Source organism: Oncorhynchus nerka, linkage group LG15 (assembly GCF_034236695.1).
Source record: "Oncorhynchus nerka isolate Pitt River linkage group LG15, Oner_Uvic_2.0, whole genome shotgun sequence".
NCBI lineage: Eukaryota > Metazoa > Chordata > Actinopteri > Salmoniformes > Salmonidae > Oncorhynchus > Oncorhynchus nerka.
The window spans coordinates 104,651,647-104,678,858 of NC_088410.1; the positions used below are offsets into that span (position 1 = coordinate 104,651,647).

A 27,212-nucleotide genomic window follows, 5' to 3' on the forward strand; every position below is an offset into this window, starting at 1 on the left:
TCTCTAGCGATGTAGAACACGTCGTCGCTAGACTCTCTAGTGGTGATGTAGAACACGTCGTCGCTAGACTCTCTAGGGGTGATGTAGAACACGTCGATTGACTCTCTAGTGGCGATGTAGAACACGTCGTCGCTAGACTCTCTAGGGGTGATGTAGAACACGTCGATAGACTCTCTAGTAGTGATGTAGAACACGTCGTCGCTAGACTCTCTAGTGGTGATGTAGAACACGTCGTCGCTAGACTCTAGTGGCGATGTAGAACACGTCGTCCCTAGACTCTAATGGTGATGTAGAACACGTCGATTGACTCTCTAGTGGTGATGTAGAACACGTCGTCGCTAGACTCTCTAGTGGTGATGTAGAACACGTCGTCGCTAGACTCTCTAGTGGTGATGTAGAACACGTCGTCCCTAGACTCTAGTGGTGATGTAGAACACGTCGTCGCTAGACTCTAGTGGTGATGTAGAACACGTCGTCGCTAGACTCTAATGGTGATGTAGAACACGTCGATTGACTCTCTAGTGGTGATGTAGAACACGTCGTCGCTAGACTCTAGTGGTGATGTAGAACACGTCGTCGCTAGACTCTCTAGTGGTGATGTAGAACACGTCGTCGCTAGACTCTAGTGGCGATGTAGAACACGTCGTCCCTAGACTCTAATGGTGATGTAGAACACGTCGATTGACTCTCTAGTGGTGATGTAGAACACGTCGTCGCTAGACTCTAGTGGTGATGTAGAACACGTCGTCCCTAGACTCTAATGGTGATGTAGAACACGTCGATTGACTCTCTAGTGGTGATGTAGAACACGTCGTCGCTAGACTCTAGTGGTGATGTAGAACACGTCGTCGCTAGACTCTAGTGGCGATGTAGAACACGTCGTCGCTAGACTCTCTAGTGGTGATGTAGAACACGTCGTCGCTAGACTCTAGTGGTGATGTAGAACACGTCGTCGCTAGACTCTCTAGTGGTGATGTAGAACACGTCGATTGACTCTCTAGTGGTGATGTAGAACACGTCGTCCCTAGACTCTCTAGTGGTGATGTAGAACACGTCGTCGCTAGACTCTAGTGGTGATGTAGAACACGTCGTCCCTAGACTCTCTAGTGGTGATGTAGAACACGTCGTCGCTAGACTCTCTAGTGGCGATGTAGAACACGTCGTCCCTAGACTCTAGTGGCGATGTAGAACACGTCGTCCCTAGACTCTAGTGGCGATGTAGAACACGTCGTCCCTAGACTCTAGTGGCGATGTAGAACACGTCGTCCCTAGACTCTAGTGGTGATGTAGAACACGTCGTCCCTAGACTCTCTAGTGGTGATGTAGAACACGTCGTCGCTAGACTCTCTAGTGGTGATGTAGAACACGTCGTCCCTAGACTCTAGTGGTGATGTAGAACACGTCGTCCCTAGACTCTAGTGGCGATGTAGAACACGTCATCCCTAGACTCTCTAGTGGTGATGTAGAACACGTCGTCGCTAGACTCTCTAGTGGTGATGTAGAACACGTCGTCCCTAGACTCTAGTGGTGATGTAGAACACGTCGTCGCTAGACTCTAGTGGTGATGTAGAACACGTCGTCGCTAGACTCTAATGGTGATGTAGAACACGTCGATTGACTCTCTAGTGGTGATGTAGAACATGTCGTCGCTAGACTCTAGTGGTGATGTAGAACACGTCGTCGCTAGACTCTCTAGTGGTGATGTAGAACACGTCGTCGCTAGACTCTAGTGGCGATGTAGAACACGTCGTCCCTAGACTCTAATGGTGATGTAGAACACGTCGATTGACTCTCTAGTGGTGATGTAGAACACGTCGTCGCTAGACTCTAGTGGTGATGTAGAACACGTCGTCCCTAGACTCTAATGGTGATGTAGAACACGTCGATTGACTCTCTAGTGGTGATGTAGAACACGTCGTCGCTAGACTCTAGTGGTGATGTAGAACACGTCGTCGCTAGACTCTAGTGGCGATGTAGAACACGTCGTCGCTAGACTCTCTAGTGGTGATGTAGAACACGTCGTCGCTAGACTCTAGTGGTGATGTAGAACACGTCGTCGCTAGACTCTCTAGTGGTGATGTAGAACACGTCGATTGACTCTCTAGTGGTGATGTAGAACACGTCGTCCCTAGACTCTCTAGTGGTGATGTAGAACACGTCGTCGCTAGACTCTAGTGGTGATGTAGAACACGTCGTCCCTAGACTCTCTAGTGGTGATGTAGAACACGTCGTCGCTAGACTCTCTAGTGGCGATGTAGAACACGTCGTCCCTAGACTCTAGTGGCGATGTAGAACACGTCGTCCCTAGACTCTAGTGGCGATGTAGAACACGTCGTCCCTAGACTCTAGTGGCGATGTAGAACACGTCGTCCCTAGACTCTAGTGGTGATGTAGAACACGTCGTCGCTAGACTCTCTAGTGGTGATGTAGAACACGTCGTCCCTAGACTCTAGTGGTGATGTAGAACACGTCGTCCCTAGACTCTAGTGGCGATGTAGAACACGTCATCCCTAGACTCTCTAGTGGTGATGTAGAACACGTCGTCCCTAGACTCTCTAGTGGCGATGTAGAACACGTCGTCCCTAGACTCTAGTGGCGATGTAGAACACGTCGTCCCTAGACTCTAGTGGCGATGTAGAACACGTCGTCGCTAGACTCTCTAGTGGCGATGTAGAACACGTCGTCCCTAGACTCTAGTGGCGATGTAGAACACGTCGTCGCTAGACTCTCTAGTGGCGATGTAGAACACGTTGTCGCTAGACTCTCTAGTGGTGATGTAGAACACGTCGTCCCTAGACTCTCTAGTGGTGATGTAGAACACGTCGTCGCTAGACTCTAGTGGTGATGTAGAACACGTCGTCCCTAGACTCTAGTGGCGATGTAGAACACGTCGTCGCTAGACTCTCTAGTGGTGATGTAGAACACGTCGTCGCTAGACTCTAGTGGTGATGTAGAACACGTCGTCGCTAGACTCTCTAGTGGTGATGTAGAACACGTCGTCGCTAGACTCTCTAGTGGTGATGTAGAACACGTCGTCCCTAGACTCTAGTGGCGATGTAGAACACGTCGTCCCTAGACTCTAGTGGTGATGTAGAACACGTCGTCCCTAGACTCTCTAGTGGTGATGTAGAACACATCGTCGCTAGACTCTCTAGTGGCGATGTAGAACACGTCGTCCCTAGACTCTAGTGGCGATGTAGAACACGTCGTCCCTAGACTCTCTAGTGGTGATGTAGAACACGTCGTCGCTAGACTCTCTAGCGATGTAGAACACGTCGTCGCTAGACTCTCTAGTGGTGATGTAGAACACGTCGTCCCTAGACTCTCTAGTGGTGATGTAGAACACGTCGTCGCTAGACTCTCTAGGGGTGATGTAGAACACGTCGATTGACTCTAGTGGCGATGTAGAACACGTCGTCGCTAGACTCTCTAGGGGTGATGTAGAACACGTCGATAGACTCTCTAGTGGTGATGTAGAACACGTCGTCGCTAGACTCTCTAGTGGTGATGTAGAACACGTCGTCGCTAGACTCTAGTGGCGATGTAGAACACGTCGTCCCTAGACTCTAATGGTGATGTAGAACACGTCGATTGACTCTCTAGTGGTGATATAGAACACGTCGTCGCTAGACTCTCTAGTGGTGATGTAGAACACGTCGTCGCTAGACTCTCTAGTGGTGATGTAGAACACGTCGTCCCTAGACTCTAGTGGTGATGTAGAACACGTCGTCGCTAGACTCTAGTGGTGATGTAGAACACGTCGTCGCTAGACTCTAATGGTGATGTAGAACACGTCGATTGACTCTCTAGTGGTGATGTAGAACACGTCGTCGCTAGACTCTAGTGGTGATGTAGAACACGTCGTCGCTAGACTCTCTAGTGGTGATGTAGAACACGTCGTCGCTAGACTCTAGTGGCGATGTAGAACACGTCGTCCCTAGACTCTAGTGGCGATGTAGAACACGTCGTCCCTAGACTCTAATGGTGATGTAGAACACGTCGATTGACTCTCTAGTGGTGATGTAGAACACGTCGTCGCTAGACTCTAGTGGTGATGTAGAACACGTCGTCCCTAGACTCTAATGGTGATGTAGAACACGTCGATTGACTCTCTAGTGGTGATGTAGAACACGTCGTCGCTAGACTAGTGGTGATGTAGAACACGTCGTCGCTAGACTCTAGTGGCGATGTAGAACACGTCGTCGCTAGACTCTCTAGTGGTGATGTAGAACACGTCGTCGCTAGACTCTCTAGTGGTGATGTAGAACACGTCGATTGACTCTCTAGTGGTGATGTAGAACACGTCGTCCCTAGACTCTCTAGTGGTGATGTAGAACACGTCGTCGCTAGACTCTAGTGGTGATGTAGAACACGTCGTCCCTAGACTCTCTAGTGGTGATGTAGAACACGTCGTCGCTAGACTCTCTAGTGGCGATGTAGAACACATCGTCCCTAGACTCTAGTGGCGATGTAGAACACGTCGTCCCTAGACTCTAGTGGCGATGTAGAACACGTCGTCCCTAGACTCTAGTGGTGATGTAGAACACGTCGTCCCTAGACTCTAGTGGCGATGTAGAACACGTCGTCGCTAGACTCTAGTGGTGATGTAGAACACGTCGTCGCTAGACTCTCTAGTGGCGATGTAGAACACGTCGTCCCTAGACTCTAGTGGCGATGTAGAACACGTCGTCCCTAGACTCTAGTGGCGATGTAGAACACGTCGTCCCTAGACTCTAGTGGCGATGTAGAACACGTCGTCGCTAGACTCTCTAGTGGTGATGTAGAACACGTCGTCCCTAGACTCTAGTGGTGATGTAGAACACGTCGTCGCTAGACTCTAGTGGCGATGTAGAACACGTCGTCCCTAGACTCTAGTGGCGATGTAGAACACGTCGTCCCTAGACTCTAGTGGTGATGTAGAACACGTCGTCCCTAGACTCTAGTGGTGATGTAGAACACGTCGTCCCTAGACTCTAGTGGCGATGTAGAACACGTCGTCCCTAGACTCTAGTGGCGATGTAGAACACGTCGTCGCTAGACTCTCTAGTGGTGATGTAGAACACGTCGTCGCTAGACTCTCTAGTGGCGATGTAGAACACGTCGTCCCTAGACTCTAGTGGCGATGTAGAACACGTCGTCCCTAGACTCTAGTGGCGATGTAGAACACGTCGTCGCTAGACTCTCTAGTGGCGATGTAGAACACGTCGTCGCTAGACTCTCTAGTGGCGATGTAGAACACGTCGTCCCTAGACTCTAGTGGTGATGTAGAACACGTCGTCGCTAGACTCTAGTGGTGATGTAGAACACGTCGTCCCTAGACTCTAGTGGTGATGTAGAACACGTCGTCCCTAGACTCTAGTGGTGATGTAGAACACGTCGTCGCTAGACTCTCTAGGGGCGATGTAGAACACGTCGATTGACTAGCAATGTAGAACACGTCGTCGCTAGACTCTAATGGTGATGTAGAACACGTATGAGTTCTGTTATACTCACAGACATCATTCAAACAGTTTTAGAAACTTCAGAGTGTTTTCTATCCAATACTAATAATACTATGATCATATTAGCTTCTGGAACAGAGTAGGAGGCAGATCACTCTGGGCACGCTATTCATCCAAAAGTGAAAATGCTGCCCCCTATCCCAAAAAGGTTAACAAACCTCCAGACGAGCTTCAATGCCATACAACTCTCCTTCTGTGGCCTTCAACTGCTCTTAAATGCTAGTAAAACTAAATGCATGCTTTTTAACCGATCGCTGCCCGCATTCGCCCGCCCGCCTAGCATCACTACTCTGGACGGTTCTGACTTAGAATATGTGGACAACTACAAATACCTAGGTGTCTGGCTAGACTGTAAAGTCTCCTTCCAGAGCAATATTAAGCATCCTCAATCCAATATTAAATCTAGAATCTGCTTCCTATTTTGCAACAAAGCCTCCTTCACTCACGCTGTCAAACATACCCTCGTAAAACTGACTATCCTACCGATCCTCGACTTCGGCGATATCATCTATAAAATAGCCTCCAACACTCTACTCAACAAATTGGATGCAGTCTATCACAGTGCCATCCGTTTTGTCACCAAAGCCCCTTATACTTCCCACCACTGCGGCCTGCATGCTCTCGTTGGCTGGCCCTTGCTTCATACTCCTCGCCAAACCCACTGGCTCCAGGTCATCTACAAGTCTTTTCTAGGTAAAGCTCCGCTTTGTCTCAGCTCACTGGTCACTATAGCAACACCCATCCGTAACAAGCGCTCCAGCAGGTATATTTCACTTGTCACCTCCAAAGCCAATTCCTCCTTTGCCCACCTTTCCTTCCAGTTCTCTGCTGCCAATGACTGGAACGAATTGCAAAAATCATATCTCCCTCACTAACTTTAAGCATCAGCTATCTGGGCAGCTCACAGATCGCTGCAGCTGTACACAGCCCATCTGTAAAAAGCCCACCTTCGATACTACGGCCTATTTATTGCCGTACCTCCTTACTCTAGTTGCACACACTGTAAAAAAACATGTTTCTATTGTTATTGACTGTATGTTTGTTTACTCCATGTGTAACTCTGTGTTGTTGTTTTTGTTGCACTGCTTTGCTTTATCTTGGCCAGGTCGCAGTTGTAAATGACAACTTGTTCTCAACTGGCCGACCTGGTTAAATAAAGGGTTAGGGTTATATATATAAATACCTGGTTAAATAAAGGGTTATATATATAAATACCTGGTTAAATAAAGGGTTAGGGTTATATATATAAATACCTGGTTAAATAAAGGGTTAAGGTTATATATATAAATACCTGGTTAAATAAAGGGTTAGGGTTATATATATAAATACCTGGTTAAATAAAGGGTTAGGGTTATATAGATAAATACCTGGTTAAATAAAGGGTTAGGGTTATATAGATAAATACCTGGTTAAATAAAGGGTTAGGGTTATATATATAAATACCTGGTTAAATAAAGGGTTAGGGTTATATATATAAATACCTGGTTAAATAAAGGGTTAGGGTTATATAGCTAAATACCTGGTTAAATAAAGGGTTAGGGTTATATATATAAATACCTGGTTAAATAAAGGGTTATATATATAAATACCTGGTTAAATAAAGGGTTATATATATAAATACCTGGTTAAATAAAGGGTTATATATATAAATACCTGGTTAAATAAAGGGTTATATATATAAATACCTGGTTAAATAAAGGGTTAGGGTTATATATATAAATACCTGGTTAAATAAAGGGTTAAGGTTATATATATAAATACCTGGTTAAATAAAGGGTTAGGGTTATATATATAAATACCTGGTTAAATAAAGGGTTAGGGTTATATAGATAAATACCTGGTTAAATAAAGGGTTAGGGTTATATAGATAAATACCTGGTTAAATAAAGGGTTAGGGTTATATATATAAATACCTGGTTAAATAAAGGGTTAGGGTTATATAGCTAAATACCTGGTTAAATAAAGGGTTAGGGTTATATATATAAATACCTGGTTAAATAAAGGGTTATATATATAAATACCTGGTTAAATAAAGGGTTATATATATAAATACCTGGTTAAATAAAGGGTTATATATATAAATACCTGGTTAAATAAAGGGTTATATATATAAATACCTGGTTAAATAAAGGGTTATATATATATAAATACCTGGTTAAATAAAGGGTTATATATATAAATACCTGGTTAAATAAAGGGTTATATATATATAAATACCTGGTTAAATAAAGGGTTAGGGTTATATATATAAATACCTGGTTAAATAAAGGGTTAGGGTTATATAGATAAATACCTGGTTAAATAAAGGGTTAGGGTTATATATATAAATACCTGTTTGAATAAAGGGTTATATATATATAAATACCTGGTTAAATAAAGGGTTATATAGATAAATACCTGGTTAAATAAAGGGTTAGGGTTATATAGATAAATACCTGGTTAAATAAAGGGTTAGGGTTATATAGATAAATACCTGGTTAAATAAAGGGTTAGGGTTATATATATAAATACCTGGTTAAATAAAGGGTTATATATATATAAATACTTGGTTAAATAAAGGGTTAGGGTTATATATATAAATACCTGGTTAAATAAAGGGTTAGGGTTATATATATAAATACCTGGTTAAATAAAGGGTTATATATATAAATACCTGATTAAATAAAGGGTTATATATATATATATAAATACCTGGTTAAATAAAGGGTTAGGGTTCTATATATATATAAATACCTGGTTAAATAAAGGGTTAGGGTTATATATATAAATACCTGGTTAAATAAAGGGTTAGGGTTATATAGATAAATACCTGGTTAAATAAAGGGTTAGGGTTATATAGCTAAATACCTGGTTAAATAAAGGGTTAGGGTTATATATATAAATACCTGGTTAAATAAAGGGTTATATATATAAATACCTGGTTAAATAAAGGGTTAGGGTTATATATATAAATACCTGGTTAAATAAAGGGTTAAGGTTATATATATAAATACCTGGTTAAATAAAGGGTTAGGGTTATATATATAAATACCTGGTTAAATAAAGGGTTAGGGTTATATAGATAAATACCTGGTTAAATAAAGGGTTAGGGTTATATAGATAAATACCTGGTTAAATAAAGGGTTAGGGTTATATATATAAATACCTGGTTAAATAAAGGGTTAGGGTTATATAGCTAAATACCTGGTTAAATAAAGGGTTAGGGTTATATATATAAATACCTGGTTAAATAAAGGGTTATATATATAAATACCTGGTTAAATAAAGGGTTATATATATAAATACCTGGTTAAATAAAGGGTTATATATATAAATACCTGGTTAAATAAAGGGTTATATATATAAATACCTGGTTAAATAAAGGGTTAGGGTTATATATATAAATACCTGGTTAAATAAAGGGTTAAGGTTATATATATAAATACCTGGTTAAATAAAGGGTTAGGGTTATATATATAAATACCTGGTTAAATAAAGGGTTAGGGTTATATAGATAAATACCTGGTTAAATAAAGGGTTAGGGTTATATAGATAAATACCTGGTTAAATAAAGGGTTAGGGTTATATATATAAATACCTGGTTAAATAAAGGGTTAGGGTTATATAGCTAAATACCTGGTTAAATAAAGGGTTAGGGTTATATATATAAATACCTGGTTAAATAAAGGGTTATATATATAAATACCTGGTTAAATAAAGGGTTATATATATAAATACCTGGTTAAATAAAGGGTTATATATATAAATACCTGGTTAAATAAAGGGTTATATATATAAATACCTGGTTAAATAAAGGGTTATATATATATAAATACCTGGTTAAATAAAGGGTTATATATATAAATACCTGGTTAAATAAAGGGTTATATATATATAAATACCTGGTTAAATAAAGGGTTAGGGTTATATATATAAATACCTGGTTAAATAAAGGGTTAGGGTTATATAGATAAATACCTGGTTAAATAAAGGGTTAGGGTTATATATATAAATACCTGTTTGAATAAAGGGTTATATATATATAAATACCTGGTTAAATAAAGGGTTATATAGATAAATACCTGGTTAAATAAAGGGTTAGGGTTATATAGATAAATACCTGGTTAAATAAAGGGTTAGGGTTATATAGATAAATACCTGGTTAAATAAAGGGTTAGGGTTATATATATAAATACCTGGTTAAATAAAGGGTTATATATATATAAATACTTGGTTAAATAAAGGGTTAGGGTTATATATATAAATACCTGGTTAAATAAAGGGTTAGGGTTATATATATAAATACCTGGTTAAATAAAGGGTTATATATATAAATACCTGATTAAATAAAGGGTTATATATATATATATAAATACCTGGTTAAATAAAGGGTTAGGGTTCTATATATATATAAATACCTGGTTAAATAAAGGGTTAGGGTTATATATATAAATACCTGGTTAAATAAAGGGTTAGGGTTATATAGATAAATACCTGGTTAAATAAAGGGTTAGGGTTATATAGCTAAATACCTGGTTAAATAAAGGGTTAGGGTTATATATATAAATACCTGGTTAAGTAAAGAGTTAGGGTTATATATATAAATACCTGGTTAAATAAAGGGTTAGGGTTATATATATAAATACCTGGTTAAATAAAGGGTTAGGGTTATATATATAAATACCTGGTTAAATAAAGGGTTAGGGTTATATATATAAATACCTGGTTAAATAAAGGGTTAGGGTTATATATATAAATACCTGGTTAAATAAAGGGTTATATATATATAAATACCTGGTTAAATAAAGGGTTAGGGTTATATATATAAATACCTGGTTAAATAAAGGGTTATATATATATATATAAATACCTGGTTAAATAAAGGGTTAGGGTTATATAGCTAAATACCTGGTTAAATAAAGGGTTAGGGTTATATATATAAATACCTGGTTAAGTAAAGGGTTAGGGTTATATATATAAATACCTGGTTAAATAAAGGGTTAGGGTTATATATATAAATACCTGGTTAAATAAAGGGTTAGGGTTATATATATAAATACCTGGTTAAATAAAGGGTTAGGGTTATATAGATAAATACCTGGTTAAATAAAGGGTTATATATATAAATACCTGGTTAAATAAAGGTGAAATAAAACATGTAAAAAGAAAAAAAGAACACGTTCTTATTTCCAATGACGGCCTCCTACGAGGACGGGGACCTGGGATAATTCAAAATAAAAATAAATATAGGACAAAACACACATCACAACAAGAGAGACCTAAGACAACAGCATGGTAGCAACACATGACAATACAGCATGGTAGCAACACATGACAATACAGCATGGTATAACAACAGCATGGTAGCAACACATGACAATACAGCATGGTATAACCACAACATGGTAGCAGCACATGACAATACAGCATGGTAGAACCACAACATGGTAGCAACACATGACAATACAGCATGGTAGAACCACAACATGGTAGCAACACATGACAATACAGCATGGTAGAACCACAACATGGTAGCAGCACATGACAATACAGCATGGTAGAACCACAACATGGTAGCAACACAACATGGTAGCACCACAACGTGGTAGCAACACAACATTGTAGCAACACAACATGGTAGAAACACAACATGGTAGCAACACAACATTGTAGCAACACAACATGGTAGCAACACAACATGGTAGCAGCACAATATGGTTGCAACACAACATGGTAGCAACACAATATGGTAGCAGCACAACATGGTAGCAACACATGACAATACAGCATGGTAGCAACACAACATGGTAGCAATACAATATGGTAGCAGCACAACATGGTAGCAACACAATATGGTAGCAACACATGACAATACAGCATGGTAGCAACACAACATTGTAGCAATACAATATGGTAGCAACACAATATGGTAGCAGCACAACATGGTAGCACCACAATATGGTAGCAACACAACATGGTAGCAACACAATATGGTAGCAGCACAATATGGTTGCAACACAATATGGTAGCAACACAACATGGTAGCAACACAACATGGTAGCAACACAACATGGTAGCAGCACAACATGGTAGCAGCACAATATGGTAGCAACACATGACAATACAGCATGGTAGCAACACAACATGGTAGCAATACAATATGGTAGCAGCACAACATGGTAGCAACACAATATGGTAGCAACACATGACAATACAGCATGGTAGCAACACAATATGGTAGCAGCACAATATGGTAGCAACAAATGACAATACAGCATGGTAGCAAAAATATGGTAGCAGCACAATATGGTAGCACCACAATATGGTAGCAACACATGACAATACAGCATGGTAGCAACACAATATGGTAGCACCACAACATGGTAGCAACACAATATGGTAGCAGCACAATATGGTAGCAACAAATGACAATACAGCATGGTAGCAAAAATATATGGTAGCAGCACAATATGGTAGCACCACAATATGGTAGCACCACAATATGGTAGCAGCACAATATGGTAGCAACAAATGACAATACAGCATGGTAGCAGCACAATATGGTAGCAACACAATATGGTAGCAACACATGGTAGCAGCACAACATGGTAGCAACAAATGACAATACAGCATGGTAGCAAAAATATATGGTAGCAACACAACATGGTAGCAGCACAACATGGTAGCAACACAATATGGTAGCAACACAATATGGTAGCAACACAACATGGTAGCAACACAACATGGTAGCAACACATGACAATACAGCATGGCAGCAACACAACATGGTAGCAGTGCACTATCGTAGCAACACTTGACAATTCAGCATGGTAACAGCACAATATGGTAGCAGCACAACATTGTAGCAACACAATATGGTAGCAACACAATATGGTAGCAACACATGACAATACAGCATGGCAGAAACACAACATGGTAGCAGCGCACTATCGTAGCAACACTTGACAATTCAGCATGGTAACAGCACAATATGGTAGCAGCACAACATTGTAGCAACACAATATGGTAGCAACACAATATGGTAGCAACACATGACAATACAGCATGGTAGCAACACAACATGGTAGCAATACAATATGGTAGCAGCACAACATGGTAGCAACACAATATGGTAGCAACACATGACAATACAGCATGGTAGCAACACAACATGGTAGCAATACAATATGGTAGCAACACAATATGGTAGCAGCACAACATGGTAGCACCACAATATGGTAGCAGCACAACATGGTAGCACCACAATATGGTAGCAACACAACATGGTAGCAACACAATATGGTAGCAGCACAATATGGTAGCAACAAATGACAATACAGCATGGTAGCAAAAATATATGGTAGCAGCACAACATGGTAGCAGCACAACATGGTAGCAGAACAACATGGTAGCAACACAATGTGGTAGCAACACAATATGGTAGCAACACAATATGGTAGCAGCACAATATGGTAGCAACACAATATGGTAGCAACACAACATGGTAGCAACAAATGACAATACAGCATGGTAGCAAAAATATATGGTAGCAACACAATATGGTAGCAGCACAACATGGTAGCAGCACAACATGGTAGCAGAACAACATGGTAGCAACACAATGTGGTAGCAACACAATGTGGTAGCAACACAATATGGTAGCAGCACAATATGGTAGCAACACAATATGGTAGCAACACAACATGGTAGCAAAAATATATGGTAGCAACACATCATGGTAGCAACACATGACAATACAGCATGGCAGCAACACAACATGGTAGCAGCGCACTATCGTAGCAACACTTGACAATTCAGCATGGTAACAGCACAATATGGTAGCAGCACAACATTGTAGCAACACAATATGGTAGCAACACAATATGGTAGCAGCACAATATGGTAGCAAAACATGACAATACAGCATGGTAGCAGCACAATGGTACAAACACCTACTACCATTTTGCCTTCATCCCGTCTGTTACATGTGAACTAATGGCTCAAGAAGAATTTATGTTTAAGGCTCAATGACTGTTGAGTGAGAATCAGCTGTTGTAACCTGTTCACGTCTCTCTGTAGGGGAGTTTGAGCGTCTTCAGAAGGACTGTCCCAGTCTGCAGCAGGAGTGTGAGTGTCTCCGTTCTGAGAAGACGACCCTGGTGAACAGACTACACGGACTGGAGACAGACCTGGACAGGTGGGTCTACACACTGCAGATGGGGGGGGGTAGCTCTGATGTTATATATCCCAGGTGGGTCTACACACTGCAGATGGGGGGGGGGGGGGTAGCTCTGATGTTATATATCCCAGGTGGGTCTACACACTGCAGATGGGGGGGGGGGGGGGGGAGCTCTGACTGTCAACTGAACCCCATAGCCATCACACTAGACATGTTAGGTGGTGGGTTGAGGTCACTCCCACCCCAACTAAAGGAAGTGGTCAGTTCTGCAAAGTGCTGCCTTTTCAGTGTTTTTATAGTCACATGTACAGGTGTTATTACAGGGTACAGTGTTTAATAGTCACATGTACAGGGTTACAGGTGTTATTACAGTGTAATAGTCACATGTACAGGGTTACAGGTGTTATTACAGTGTTTATTAGTCACATGTACAGGGTTACAGGTGTTATTACAGTGTAATAGTCACATGTACAGGGTTACAGGTGTTATTACAGTGTAATAGTCACATGTACAGGGTTACAGGTGTTATTACAGTGTTTATTAGTCACATGTACAGGGTTACAGGTGTTATTACAGTGTAATAGTCACATGTACAGGGTTACAGGTGTTATTACAGGGTACAGTGTTTAATAGTCACATGTACAGGGTAGCAGGTGTTATTACAGTGTTTTATAGTCACATGTACAGGGTAGCAGGTGTTATTACAGGGTACAGTGTTTAATAGTCACATGTACAGGGTTGCAGGTGTTATTACAGGGTACAGTGTTTAATAGTCACATGTACAGGGTTACAGGTGTTATTACAGGGTACAGTGAAAATATTACATTTCCAGCTCCAACATGCAGTGAAATAAAATAATGAAAATGGTAATAAAAATAATAGTATGGGGTGGGGGAATGACCATAGGGGGAACAGCAGCATGATCATTGAGGAGGTGGGGGAACAGCAGCATGATCATTGAGGAGGTGGGGGGGGAATGACCATAGGGGGAACAGCAGCATGATCATTGAGGAGGTGGGGGGAATGACCATAGGGGAACAGCAGCATGATCATTGAGGAGGTGGGGGGGGAACAGCAGCATGATCATTGAGGAGGTGGGGGGGAATGACCATAGGGGAACAGCAGCATGATCATTGAGGAGGTGGGGGAACAGCAGCATGATCATTGAGGAGGTGGGGGAATGACCATAGGGGAACAGCAGCATGATCATTGAGGAGGTGGGGGGAACAGCAGCATGATCATTGAGGAGGTGGGGGAATGACCATAGGGGGAACAGCAGCATGATCATCGAGGAGGTGGGGGAACAGCAGCATGATCATTGAGGAGGTGGGGGAATGACCATAGGGGAATAGCAGCATGATCATTGAGGAGTTTGGGGGAACAGCAGCATGATCATTGAGGAGGTGGGGGGAATGACCATAGGGAGAACAGCAGCATGATCATTGAGGAGGTGGGGGAATGACCATAGGGGAACAGCAGCATGATCATTGAGGAGGTGGGGGGAACAGCAGCATGATCATTGAGGAGGTGGGGGAATGACCATAGGGGGAACAGCAGCATGATCATTGAGGAGGTGGGGGGGAATGACCATAGGGGAACAGCAGCATGATCATTGAGGAGGTGGGGGAACAGCAGCATGATCATTGAGGAGGTGGGGGGGAATGACCATAGGGGAACAGCAGCATGATCATTGAGGAGGTGGGGGAACAGCAGCATGATCATTGAGGAGGTGGGGGAATGACCATAGGGGAACAGCAGCATGATCATTGAGGAGGTGGGGGAACAGCAGCATGATCATTGAGGAGGTGGGGGAATGACCATAGGGGAACAGCAGCATGATCATCGAGGAGGTGGGGGGGGAACAGCAGCATGATCATTGAGGAGGTGGGGGAATGACCATAGGGGGAATAGCAGCATGATCATTGAGGAGTTTGGGGGAACAGCAGCATGATCATTGAGGAGGTGGGGGGAATGACCATAGGGAGAACAGCAGCATGATCATTGAGGAGGTGGGGGAATGACCATAGGGGAACAGCAGCATGATCATTGAGGAGGTGGGGGGAACAGCAGCATGATCATTGAGGAGGTGGGGGGAATGACCATAGGGGAACAGCAGCATGATCATTGAGGAGGTGGGGGAATGACCATAGGGGAACAGCAGCATGATCATTGAGGAGGTGGGGGGAACAGCAGCATGATCATTGAGGAGGTGGGGGGAATGACCATAGGGGAACAGCAGCATGATCATTGAGGAGGTGGGGGGAACAGCAGCATGATCATTGAGGAGGTGGGGGAATGACCATAGGGGGAACAGCAGCATGATCATTGAGGAGGTGGGGGGAACAGCAGCATGATCATTGAGGAGGTGGGGGAATGACCATAGGGGGAACAGCAGCATGATCATCGAGGAGGTGGTGGGGAACAGCAGCATGATCATTGAGGAGGTGGGGGAATGACCATAGGGGGAATAGCAGCATGATCATTGAGGAGTTTGGGGGAACAGCAGCATGATCATTGAGGAGGTGGGGGGAATGACCATAGGGAGAACAGCAGCATGATCATTGAGGAGGTGGGGGGAATGACCATAGGGGAACAGCAGCATGATCATTGAGGAGGTGGGGGGAACAGCAGCATGATCATTGAGGAGGTGGGGGGAATGACCATAGGGGGAACAGCAGCATGATCATTGAGGAGGTGGGGGAATGACCATAGGGGAACAGCAGCATGATCATTGAGGAGGTGGGGGGAATGACCATAGGGGAACAGCAGCATGATCATTGAGGAGGTGGGGGGAACAGCAGCATGATCATTGAGGAGATGGGGGTAATGACCATAGGGGGAACAGCAGCATGATCATTGAGGAGGTGGGGGAATGACCATAGGAGAAACAGCAGCATGATCATTGAGGAGGTGGGGGGAACAGCAGCATGATCATTGAGGAGGTGGGGGTAATGACCATAAGGGGAACAGCAGCATGATCATTGAGGAGGTGGGGGTAATGACCATAGGGGAACAGCACCATGATCATTGAGGAGGTGGGGGGAACAGCAGCATGATCATTGAGGAGGTGGGGGGAACAGCAGCATGATCATTGAGGAGGTGGGGGGAACAGCAGCATGATCATTGAGGAGGTGGGGGGAACAGCAGCATGATCATTGAGGAGTTGGGGGAATGACCATAGGAGAAACATCAGCATGATCATTGAGGAGGTGGGGGGAATGACCATAGGAGAAACAGCAGCATGATCATTGAGGAGGTGGGGGAACAGCAGCATGATCATTGAGGAGGTGGGGGAATGACCATAGGGGAACAGCAGCATGATCATTGAGGAGGTGGGGGGAACAGCAGCATGATCATTGAGGAGGTGGGAGGAATGACCATAGGGGAACAGCAGCATGATCATTGAGGAGGTGGGGGGGGAATGACCATAGGGGAACAGCAGCATGATCATTGAGGAGGTGGGGGAACAGCAGCATGATCATTGAGGAGGTGGGGGGAACAGCAGCATGATCATTGAGGAGGTGGGGGAATGACCATGATCATTGAGGGGAACAGCAGCATGATCATTGAGGAGGTGGGGGGAACAGCAGCATGATCATTGAGGAGGTGGGGGAACAGCAGCATGATCATTGAGGAGGTGGGGGGTAATGATCATAGGGGAACAGCAGCATGATCATTGAGGAGGTGGGGGGGGAATGACCATAGGGGAACAGCAGCATGATCATTGAGGAGGTGGGGGGAATGACCATAGGGGAACAGCAGCATGATCATTGAGGAGGTGGGGGGTAATGACCATAGGGGAACAGCAGCATGATCATTGAGGAGGTGGGGGGAATGACCATAGGGGGAACAGCAGCATGATCATTGAGGAGGTGGGGGAATGACCATAGGGGAACAGCAGCATGATCATTGAGGAGGTGGGGGAACAGCAGCATGATCATTGAGGAGGTGGGGGGGGAATGACCATAGGGGGAACAGCAGCATGATCATTGAGGAGGTGGGGGAACAGCAGCATGATCATTGAGGAGGTGGGGGGAATGACCATAGGGGAACAGCAGCATGATCATTGAGGAGGTGGGGGGAATGACCATAGGGGGAACAGCAGCATGATCATTGAGGAGGTGGGGGAATGACCATAGGGGAACAGCAGCATGATCATTGAGGAGGTGGGGGGAATGACCATAGGGAACAGCAGCATGATCATTGAGGAGGTGGGGAATGACCATAGGGGGAACAGCAGCATGATCATTGAGGAGGTGGGGGAACAGCTGCATGATCATTGAGGAGGTGGGGGAACAGCAGCATGATCATTGAGGAGGTGGGGGGAATGACCATAGGGGAACAGCAGCATGATCATTGAGGAGGTGGGGGAATGACCATAGGGGAACAGCAGCATGATCATTGAGGAGGTGGGGGGGGATGACCATAGGGGGAACAGCAGCATGATCATTGAGGAGGTGGGGGAATGACCATAGGGGAACAGCAGCATGATCATTGAGGAGGTGGGGGAACAGCAGCATGATCATTGAGGAGGTGGGGGGAACAGCAGCATGATCATTGAGGAGGTGGGGGTAATGATCATAGGGGAACAGCAGCATGATCATTGAGGAGGTGGGGGGGGGAATGACCATAGGGGGAACAGCAGCATGATCATTGAGGAGGTGGGGGAATGACCATAGGGAGAACAGCAGCATGATCATTGAGGAGGTGGGGGTAATGACCATAGGGGAACAGCAGCATGATCATTGAGGAGGTGGGGTAATGACCATAGGGGAACAGCATCATGATCATTGAGGAGGTGGGGGGAATGACCATAGGGGGAACAGCAGCATGATCATTGAGGAGGTAGGGGAATGACCATAGGGGGAACAGCAGCATGATCATTGAGGAGGTGGGGGGAATGACCATAGGGGGAACAGCAGCATGATCATTGAGGAGAGGGGGGAACAGCAGCATGATCATTGAGGAGGTGGGGGAATGACCATAGGGGAACAGCAGCATGATCATTGAGGAGGTGGGGGGAACAGCAGCATGATCATTGAGGAGGTGGGGGGAACAGCAGCATGATCATTGAGGAGGTGGGGGAATGACCATAGGGGAACAGCAGCATGATCATTGAGGAGGTGGGGGAACAGCAGCATGATCATTGAGGAGGTGGGGGAACAGCAGCATGATCATTGAGGAGGTGGGGGAATGACCATAGGGGAACAGCAGCATGATCATTGAGGAGGTGGGGGAACAGCAGCATGATCATTGAGGAGGTGGGGGGAACAGCAGCATGATCATTGAGGAGGTGGGGGGTAATGATCATAGGGGGACAGCAGCATCATCATTGAGGAGGTGGGGGGAATGACCATAGGGGAACAGCAGCATGATCATTGAGGAGGTGGGGGGGAATGACCATAGGGGAACAGCAGCATGATCATTGAGGAGGTGGGGGTAATGACCATAGGGGAACAGCAGCATGATCATTGAGGAGGTGGGGGCAATGCCCATAGGGGGAACAGCAGCATGATCATTGAGGAGGTGGGGGAATGACCATAGGGGGAACAGCAGCATGATCATTGAGGAGGTGGGGGGAACAGCAGCATGATCATTGAGGAGGTGGGGGAATGACCATAGGGGAACAGCAGCATGATCATTGAGGAGGTGGGGGAATGACCATAGGGGAACAGCAGCATGATCATTGAGGAGGTGGGGGGAATGACCATAGGGGAACAGCAGCATGATCATTGAGGAGGTGGGGGGAACAGCAGCATGATCATTGAGGAGGTGGGGAATGACCATAGGGGAACAGCAGCATGATCATTGAGGAGGTGGGGGGAATGACCATAGGGGAACAGCAGCATGATCATTGAGGAGGTGGGGGGAATGACCATAGGGGAACAGCAGCATGATCATTGAGGAGGTGGGGGAACAGCAGCATGATCATTGAGGAGGTGGGGGGAACAGCAGCATGATCATTGAGGAGGTGGGGGAATGACCATAGGGGGAACAGCAGCATGATCATTGAGGAGGTGGGGGGAATGACCATAGGGGAACAGCAGCATGATCATTGAGGAGGTGGGGAATGACCATAGGGGAACAGCAGCATGATCATTGAGGAGGTGGGGGGAATGACCATAGGGGAACAGCATGATCATTGAGGAGGTGGGGGAATGACCATAGGGGGAACAGCAGCATGATCATTGAGGAGGTGGGGGAACAGCAGCATGATCATTGAGGAGGTGGGGGGAACAGCAGCATGATCATTGAGGAGGTGGGGGAATGACCATAGGGGGAACAGCAGCATGATCATTGAGGAGGTGGGGGGAATGACCATAGGGGAACAGCAGCATGATCATTGAGGAGGTGGGGGGAATGACCATAGGGGAACAGCAGCATGATCATTGAGGAGGTGGGGGAATGACCATAGGGGAACAGCAGCATGATCATTGAGGAGGTGGGGGAACAGCAGCATGATCATTGAGGAGGTGGGGGAATGACCATAGGGAGAACAGCAGCATGATCATTGAGGAGGTGGGGGTAATGACCATAGGGGAACAGCATGATCGTTGAGGAGGTGGGGTAATGACCATAGGGGGAACAGCAGCATGATCATTGAGGAGGTGGGGGGAATGACCATAGGGGAACAGCAGCATGATCATTGAGGAGGTAGGGGAATGACCATAGGGGAACAGCAGCATGATCATTGAGGAGGTGGGGGGAATGACCATAGGGGAACAGCAGCATGATCATTGAGGAGGTGGGGGGAACAGCAGCATGATCATTGAGGAGGTGGGGGGAATGACCATAGGGGAACAGCAGCATGATCATTGAGGAGGTGGGGGGAACAGCAGCATGATCATTGAGGAGGTGGGGGAACAGCAGCATGATCATTGAGGAGGTGGGGGAACAGCAGCATGATCATTGAGGAGGTGGGGGTAATGATCATAGGGGGAACAGCAGCATGATCATTGAGGAGGTGGGGGGAATGACCATAGGGGGAACAGCAGCATGATCATTGAGGAGGTGGGGGGAATGACCATAGGGGAACAGCAGCATGATCATTGAGGAGGTGGGGGGAATGACCATAGGGGAACAGCAGCATGATCATTGAGGAGGTGGGGGGAATGACCATAGGGGAACAGCAGCATGATCATTGAGGAGGTGGGGGAATGACCATAGGGAGAACAGCAGCATGATCATTGAGGAGGTGGGGGGGAACAGCAGCATGATCATTGAGGAGGTGGGGGGAATGACCATAGGGGAACAGCATGATCATTGAGGAGGTGGGGGGAGAATGTAGTGAGAGTTAAGGGTGTGGGGGAGTAGCGGGTCAGGTTAGTGAGAGTTAAGGGTGTGGGGGAGTAGCGGTTCAGGTTAGTGAGAGTTAAGGGTGTGGGGGGGAGTAGCGGGTCAGGTTAGTGAGAGTTAAGGGTGTGGGGGGGTAGCGGGTCAGGTTAGTGAGAGTTAAGGGTGTGGGGAGAGCGGGTCAGGTTAGTGAGAGTTAAGGGTGTGGGGGAGTAGCGGGTCAGGTTAGTGAGAGTTAAGGGTGTGGGGGAGAAAGGGTCAGGTTAGTGAGAGTTAAGGGTGTGGGGAGTAGCGGGTCAGGTTAGTGAGAGTTAAGGGTGTGGGGGAGTAGCGGGTCAGGTTAGTGAGAGTTAAGGGTGTGGGGAGTAAGCGGGTCAGGTTAGTGAGAGTTAAGGGTGTGGGGGAGTAGCGGGTCAGGTTAGTGAGAGTTAAGGGTGTGGGGGAGTAGCTGAGATGTTACATCTGAGATGTGTACGCAGAGGAATTTTAACTTATTGACTGTTTCCACGGTGGCCCCATTGATGAGGGGATGTGTCCAGCCTGGTTCCTCCTGAAGTCCACAATCCTCTCCTTTGTTTTGCTGACGTTGAGGGAGAGGTTGTCTACCTGGCACCACGCCGTCAGAGTGCCTACCTCCTGATGAGGTGATCAGTGATCAGTGTTGGTGATCAGGCCCGTCGTGTCTGCGAACTTGATGATGGATTTAGAAATGCAGACCAGGTTTCTCCCGTTATCTTTCTCCCCGACCCAGATCCTGAAACCGGGGTCAGGCAACTGTCAACCCAACACCAAGTGAACATGTTCTGGGCACCTCCCTCTTCCTCGAGTCTGGTCACCCAACCAGCTGCTTTTCCAGGTGGAGCACAAAGCCTCCACCAGAACCACGCAGGGAGCCCTGCCTATATAATGGTTATTTAGGTTAACACCGAGATCCAGCTAAAGTCATAGTTCTGCCTAGTGTTCCATGTATATGTGTCAAATTCAGAGCTGTTTCCCACATCACCTCCTCCATTCAGAGCCGTTTCCAATAGCACCTCCTCCATTCAGAGCCATTTCCAATCACACCTCCTCCATTCAGAGCCGTTTCCCACATCACCTCCTCCATTCAGAGCCGTTTCCAATAGCACCTCCTCCATTCAGAGCTGTTTCCAACATCTCCATTCAGAGCAGTTTCCAATAGCACCTCCTCCATTCAGAGCCATTTCCCACATCACCTCCTCCATTCAGAGCCGTTTCCAACATCTCCATTCAGAGCTGTTTCCAATAGCACCTCCTCCATTCAGAGCCGTTTCCCACAGCACCTCCTCCATTCAGAGCTGTTTCCAATAGCACCCTCTCCATTCAGAGCCGTTTCCAACATCTCCATTCAGAGCTGTTTCCAATAGCACCTCCTCCATTCAGAGCTGTTTCCAACATCTCCATTCAGAGCCGTTTCCAATAGCACCTCCTCCATTCAGAGCTGTTTCCCACATCACCTCCTCCATTCAGAGCCGTTTCCAATAGCACCTCCTCCATTCAGAGCCGTTTCCAATAGCACCTCCTCCATTCAGAGCCGTTTCCAATAGCACCTCCTCCATTCAGAGCCGTTTCCCACATCACCTCCTCCATTCAGAGCTGTTTTCCAATAGCACCTCCTCCATTCAGAGCCGTTTCCAATAGCACCTCCTCCATTCAGAGCAGTTTCCAATAGCACCTCCTCCATTCAGAGCCGTTTCCAATAGCACCTCCTCCATTCAGAGCCGTTTCCAATAGCACCTCCTCTCCATTCAGAGCCGTTTCCCACATCACCTCTCCATTCAGAGCTGTTTCAATAGCACCTCCTCCATTCAGAGTCAAGTTTCCAATAGCACCTCCTCCATTCAGAGCCGTTTCCAATAGCACCTCCTCCATTCAGAGCCGTTTCCCACATCACCTCCTCCATTCAGAGCCGTTTCCAATAGCACCTCCTCCATTCAGAGCCGTTTCCAATAGCACCTCCTCCATTCAGAGCCGTTTCCCACATCACCTCCTCCATTCAGAGCCGTTTCCAATAGCACCTCCTCCATTCACAACTGTTTCCAATAGCACCTCCTCCATTCAGAGCCGTTTCCAATAGCACCCTCTCCATTCAGAGCCGTTTCCAATAGCACCTCCTCCATTCAGAGCCGTTTCCAATAGCACCCTCTCCATTCAGAGCCGTTTCCAATAGCACCTCCTCCATTCAGAGCCGTTTCCAATAGCAACTCCTCCATTCAGAGCCGTTTCCAATAGCACCTCCTCCATTCAGAGCCGTTTCCACAGGTAGGACAGTTTGTCCAGGTTTGGCACCGTCTCTCTGCTCTTCATCAACCCGGTTTTAGGGCGGGCGGGTTAACATCTAGTTTCACATCAGATGTCCACTTCCCTGTATACAGACACACTGGGAAGAGTGTGCTGCCTCTGCTCTCTGTCAGTCCCCATGTCTCTGCTGACACTCAACACCGTCCTGTCAGGACTGTTTCTCCTTCAACATAGTACTATCTCAATCTGGGGGGTATAGTAGTGCTAGCTTGGCACTGAGGTGGCTGGGCTAGCAGGTAGTGACAGTCTGGGTGTGGGGAAGAGGTGGCTGGGCTAGCAGGTAGTGACAGTCTGGGTGTGGGGAAGAGGTGGCTGGGCTAGCAGGTATTTAACTGTCTCCCCCCTGGGTAGAGGTGGTTGGGCTAGCAGGTATTTAACTGTCTCGTGTGGGGTAGAGGTGGCAGGGCTAGCAGGTAGTGACAGTCTGGGTGTGGGGAAGAGGTGGCTGGGCTAGCAGGTAGTGACAGTCTGGGTGTGGGGAAGAGGTGTCTGGGCTAGCAGGTATTTAACTGTCGTGTGGGGTAGAGGTGGCTGGGCTAGCAGGTAGTGACAGTCTGGGTGTGGGAAGAGGTGGCTGGGCTAGCAGGTATTTAACTGTCTCGTGTGGGGTAGAGGTGGCTGGGCTAGCAGGTAGTGACAGTCTGGGTGTGGGGAAGAGGTGGCTGGGCTAGCAGGTAGTGACAGTCTGGGTGTGGGGAAGAGGTGGCTGGGCTAGCAGGTAGTGACAGTCTGGGTGTGGGGAAGAGGTGGCTGGGCTAGCAGGTAGTGACAGTCTGGGTGTGGGGTAGAGGTGGCTGGGCTAGCAGGTAGTGACAGTCTGGGTGTGGGGTAGAGGTGGCTGGGCTAGCAGGTAGTGACAGTCTGGGTGTGGGGAAGAGGTGGCTGGGCTAGCAGGTAGTGACAGTCTGGGTGTGGGGAAGAGGTGGCTGGGCTAGCAGGTAGTGACAGTCTGGGTGTGGGGAAAGAGGTGGCTGGGCTAGCAGGTAGTGACAGTCTGGGTGTGGGGAAGAGGTGGCTGGGCTAGCAGGTAGTGACAGTCTGGGTGTGGGGAAGAGGTGGCTGGGCTAGCAGGTAGTGACAGTCTGGGTGTGGGGTAGAGGTGGCTGGGCTAGCAGGTAGTGACAGTCTGGGTGTGGGGTAGAGGTGACTGGGCTAGCAGGTAGTGACAGTCTGGGTGTGGGGAAGAGGTGGCTGGGCTAGCAGGTAGTGACAGTCTGGGTGTGGGGAAGAGGTGGCTGGGCTAGCAGGTAGTGACAGTCTGGGTGTGGGGAAGAGGTGGCTGGGCTAGCAGGTAGTGACAGTCTGGGTGTGGGGAAGAGGTGGCTGGGCTAGCAGGTATTTAACTGTCGTGTGGGGTAGAGGTGGCTGGGCTAGCAGGTAGTGACAGTCTGGGTGTGGGGAAGAGGTGGCTGGGCTAGCAGGTAGTGACAGTCTGGGTGTGTGGAAGAGGTGGCTGGGCTAGCAGGTATTTAACTGTCTCGTGTAGGGTAGAGGTGGCTGGGCTAGCAGGTAGTGACAGTCTGGGTGTGGGGTAGAGGTGGCTGGGCTAGCAGGTAGTGACAGTCTGGGTGTGGGGTAGAGGTGGCTGGGCTAGCAGGTAGTGACAGTCTGGGTGTGGGGTAGAGGTGGCTGGGCTAGCAGGTAGTGACAGTCTGGGTGTGGGGAAGAGGTGGCTGGGCTAGCAGGTAGTGGCAGTCTGGGTGTGGGGAAGAGGTGGCTGGGCTAGCAGGTAGTGGCAGTCTGGGTGTGGGGTAGAGGTGGCTGGGCTAGCAGGTAGTGACAGTCTGGGTGTGGGGAAGAGGTGGCTGGGCTAGCAGGTAGTGGCAGTCTGGGTGTTTGGGTAGAGGTGGCTGGGCTAGCAGGTATTTAACTGTCTCGGTTGGGGTAGAGGTGGCTGGGCTAGCAGGTATTTAACTGTCTCGTGTAGGGTAGAGGTGGCTGGGCTAGCAGGTAGTGACAGTCTGGGTGTGGGGTAGAGGTGGCTGGGCTAGCAGGTAGTGACAGTCTGGGTGTGGGGTAGAGGTGGCTGGGCTAGCAGGTATTTAACTGTCTCGTGTAGGGTAGAGGTGGCTGGGCTAGCAGGTAGTGACAGTCTGGGTGTGGGGAAGAGGTGGCTGGGCTAGCAGGTATTTAACTGTCTCGGGTGGGGTAGAGATGGCTGGGCTAGCAGGTATTTAACTGTCTCGGGTGGGGTAGAGGTGGCTGGGCTAGCAGGTAGTGACAGTCTGGGTGTGGGGTGGAGGTGGCTGGGCTAGCAGGTAGTGACAGTCTGGGTGTGGGGAAGAGGTGGCTGGGCTAGCAGGTATTTAACTGTCTCGGGTGGGGTAGAGATGGCTGGGCTAGCAGGTATTTAACTGTCTCGTGTAGGGTAGAGGTGGCTGGGCTAGCAGGTAGTGACAGTCTGGGTGTGGGGAAGAGGTGGCTGGGCTAGCAGGTATTTAACTGTCTCGGGTGGGGTAGAGATGGCTGGGCTAGCAGGTATTTAACTGTCTCGTGTAGGGTAGAGGTGGCTGGGCTAGCAGGTAGTGACAGTCTGGGTGTGGGGTAGAGGTGGCTGGGCTAGCAGGTAGTGACAGTCTGGGTGTGGGGTAGAGGTGGCTGGGCTAGCAGGTATTTAACTGTCTCGTGTAGGGTAGAGGTGGCTGGGCTAGCAGGTAGTGACAGTCTGGGTGTGGGGAAGAGGTGGCTGGGCTAGCAGGTATTTAACTGTCTCGGGTGGGGTAGAGATGGCTGGGCTAGCAGGTATTTAACTGTCTCGGGTGGGGTAGAGGTGGCTGGGCTAGCAGGTAGTGACAGTCTGGGTGTGGGGTGGAGGTGGCTGGGCTAGCAGGTAGTGACAGTCTGGGTGTGGGGAAGAGGTGGCTGGGCTAGCAGGTAGTGACAGTCTCGGGGGTGGGGAAGAGGTGGCTGGGCTAGCAGGTATTTAACTGTCGTGTGGGGTAGAGGTGGCTGGGCTAGCAGGTAGTGACAGTCTGGGTGTGGGGAAGAGGTGGCTGGGCTAGCAGGTATTTAACTGTCTCGTGTAGGGTAGAGGTGGCTGGGCTAGCAGGTAGTGACAGTCTGGGTGTGGGGTAGAGGTGGCTGGGCTAGCAGGTAGTGACAGTCTGGGTGTGGGGAATAGGTGGCTGGGCTAGCAGGTATTTAACTGTCTCCCCCCTGGGTAGAGGTGGCTGGGCTAGCAGGTATTTAACTGTCTCGTGTAGGGTAGAGGTGGCTGGGCTAGCAGGTAGTGACAGTCTGGGTGTGGGGTAGAGGTGGCTGGGCTAGCAGGTAGTGACATTACATTACATTTAAGTAATTTAGCAGACGACAGTCTGGGTGTGGGGTAGAGGTGGCTGGGCTAGCAGGTAGTGACAGTCTGGGTGTGGGGAAGAGGTGGTTGGGCTAGCAGGTATTTATTTGCTGTAGGTGTTTGTGAAAGAGGTGGATGGAAGGGGAGTGTGTTCACTTTGCAAAATGAGATCAAAGTACCTCTCTCTGAGATACAACATTTGCAACGACTTCAGACTTCTGTCCGTATCCTGACATGGTCTTCTGCTGTCCTCCCCTCAGTTCCAGGGAGCAGACTGCCAGTCAGCAGCAGACTGAGGTGAAGATCCACTGGACATGGTTTTATAGTGTATCTTTGTCCCCCTCAGTTCCAGGAAGCAGACTGCCAGTCAGCAGCAGACTGAGGTGAAGATCCACTGGACATGGTTTTATAGTGTCTCTTTGTCCCCCTCAGTTCCAGGAAGCAGACTGCCAGTCTGAGCAGCAATCTGCAGAGTTTGGAGAAGTCCCAGGGAGAGATGCAGAGTAGACTGGGCTCACTGCAGGACCAACAGCTCCAGGACGCTAACAAGCTGGAGTCACAGCTAACCCAGGCTGCTAGCAGGACACAGAGCCTGCAGAGAGAGGTATGATACAGGTCCAATAGAGAGATGATACAGGTATGATACAGG

The 27,212-nt window shown here is 47.2% G+C and overlaps 1 protein-coding gene across 1 annotated transcript in view; it reads left to right on the forward strand.

Annotated features, from left to right (window-relative positions):
* LOC115125409 (sarcolemmal membrane-associated protein) overlaps positions 1–27,173 on the forward strand; it is a 132,074-nt gene extending 104,901 nt beyond the window's left edge. The window contains exons 18-19 of the mRNA XM_065000756.1: positions 13,560–13,677; positions 26,996–27,173. Coding sequence (XP_064856828.1) covers positions 13,560–13,677; positions 26,996–27,173 — 296 coding nt within the window. The remainder of the gene's footprint in view (positions 1–13,559; positions 13,678–26,995) is intronic.
* The last annotated feature ends 39 nt before the right edge of the window (positions 27,174–27,212 follow it).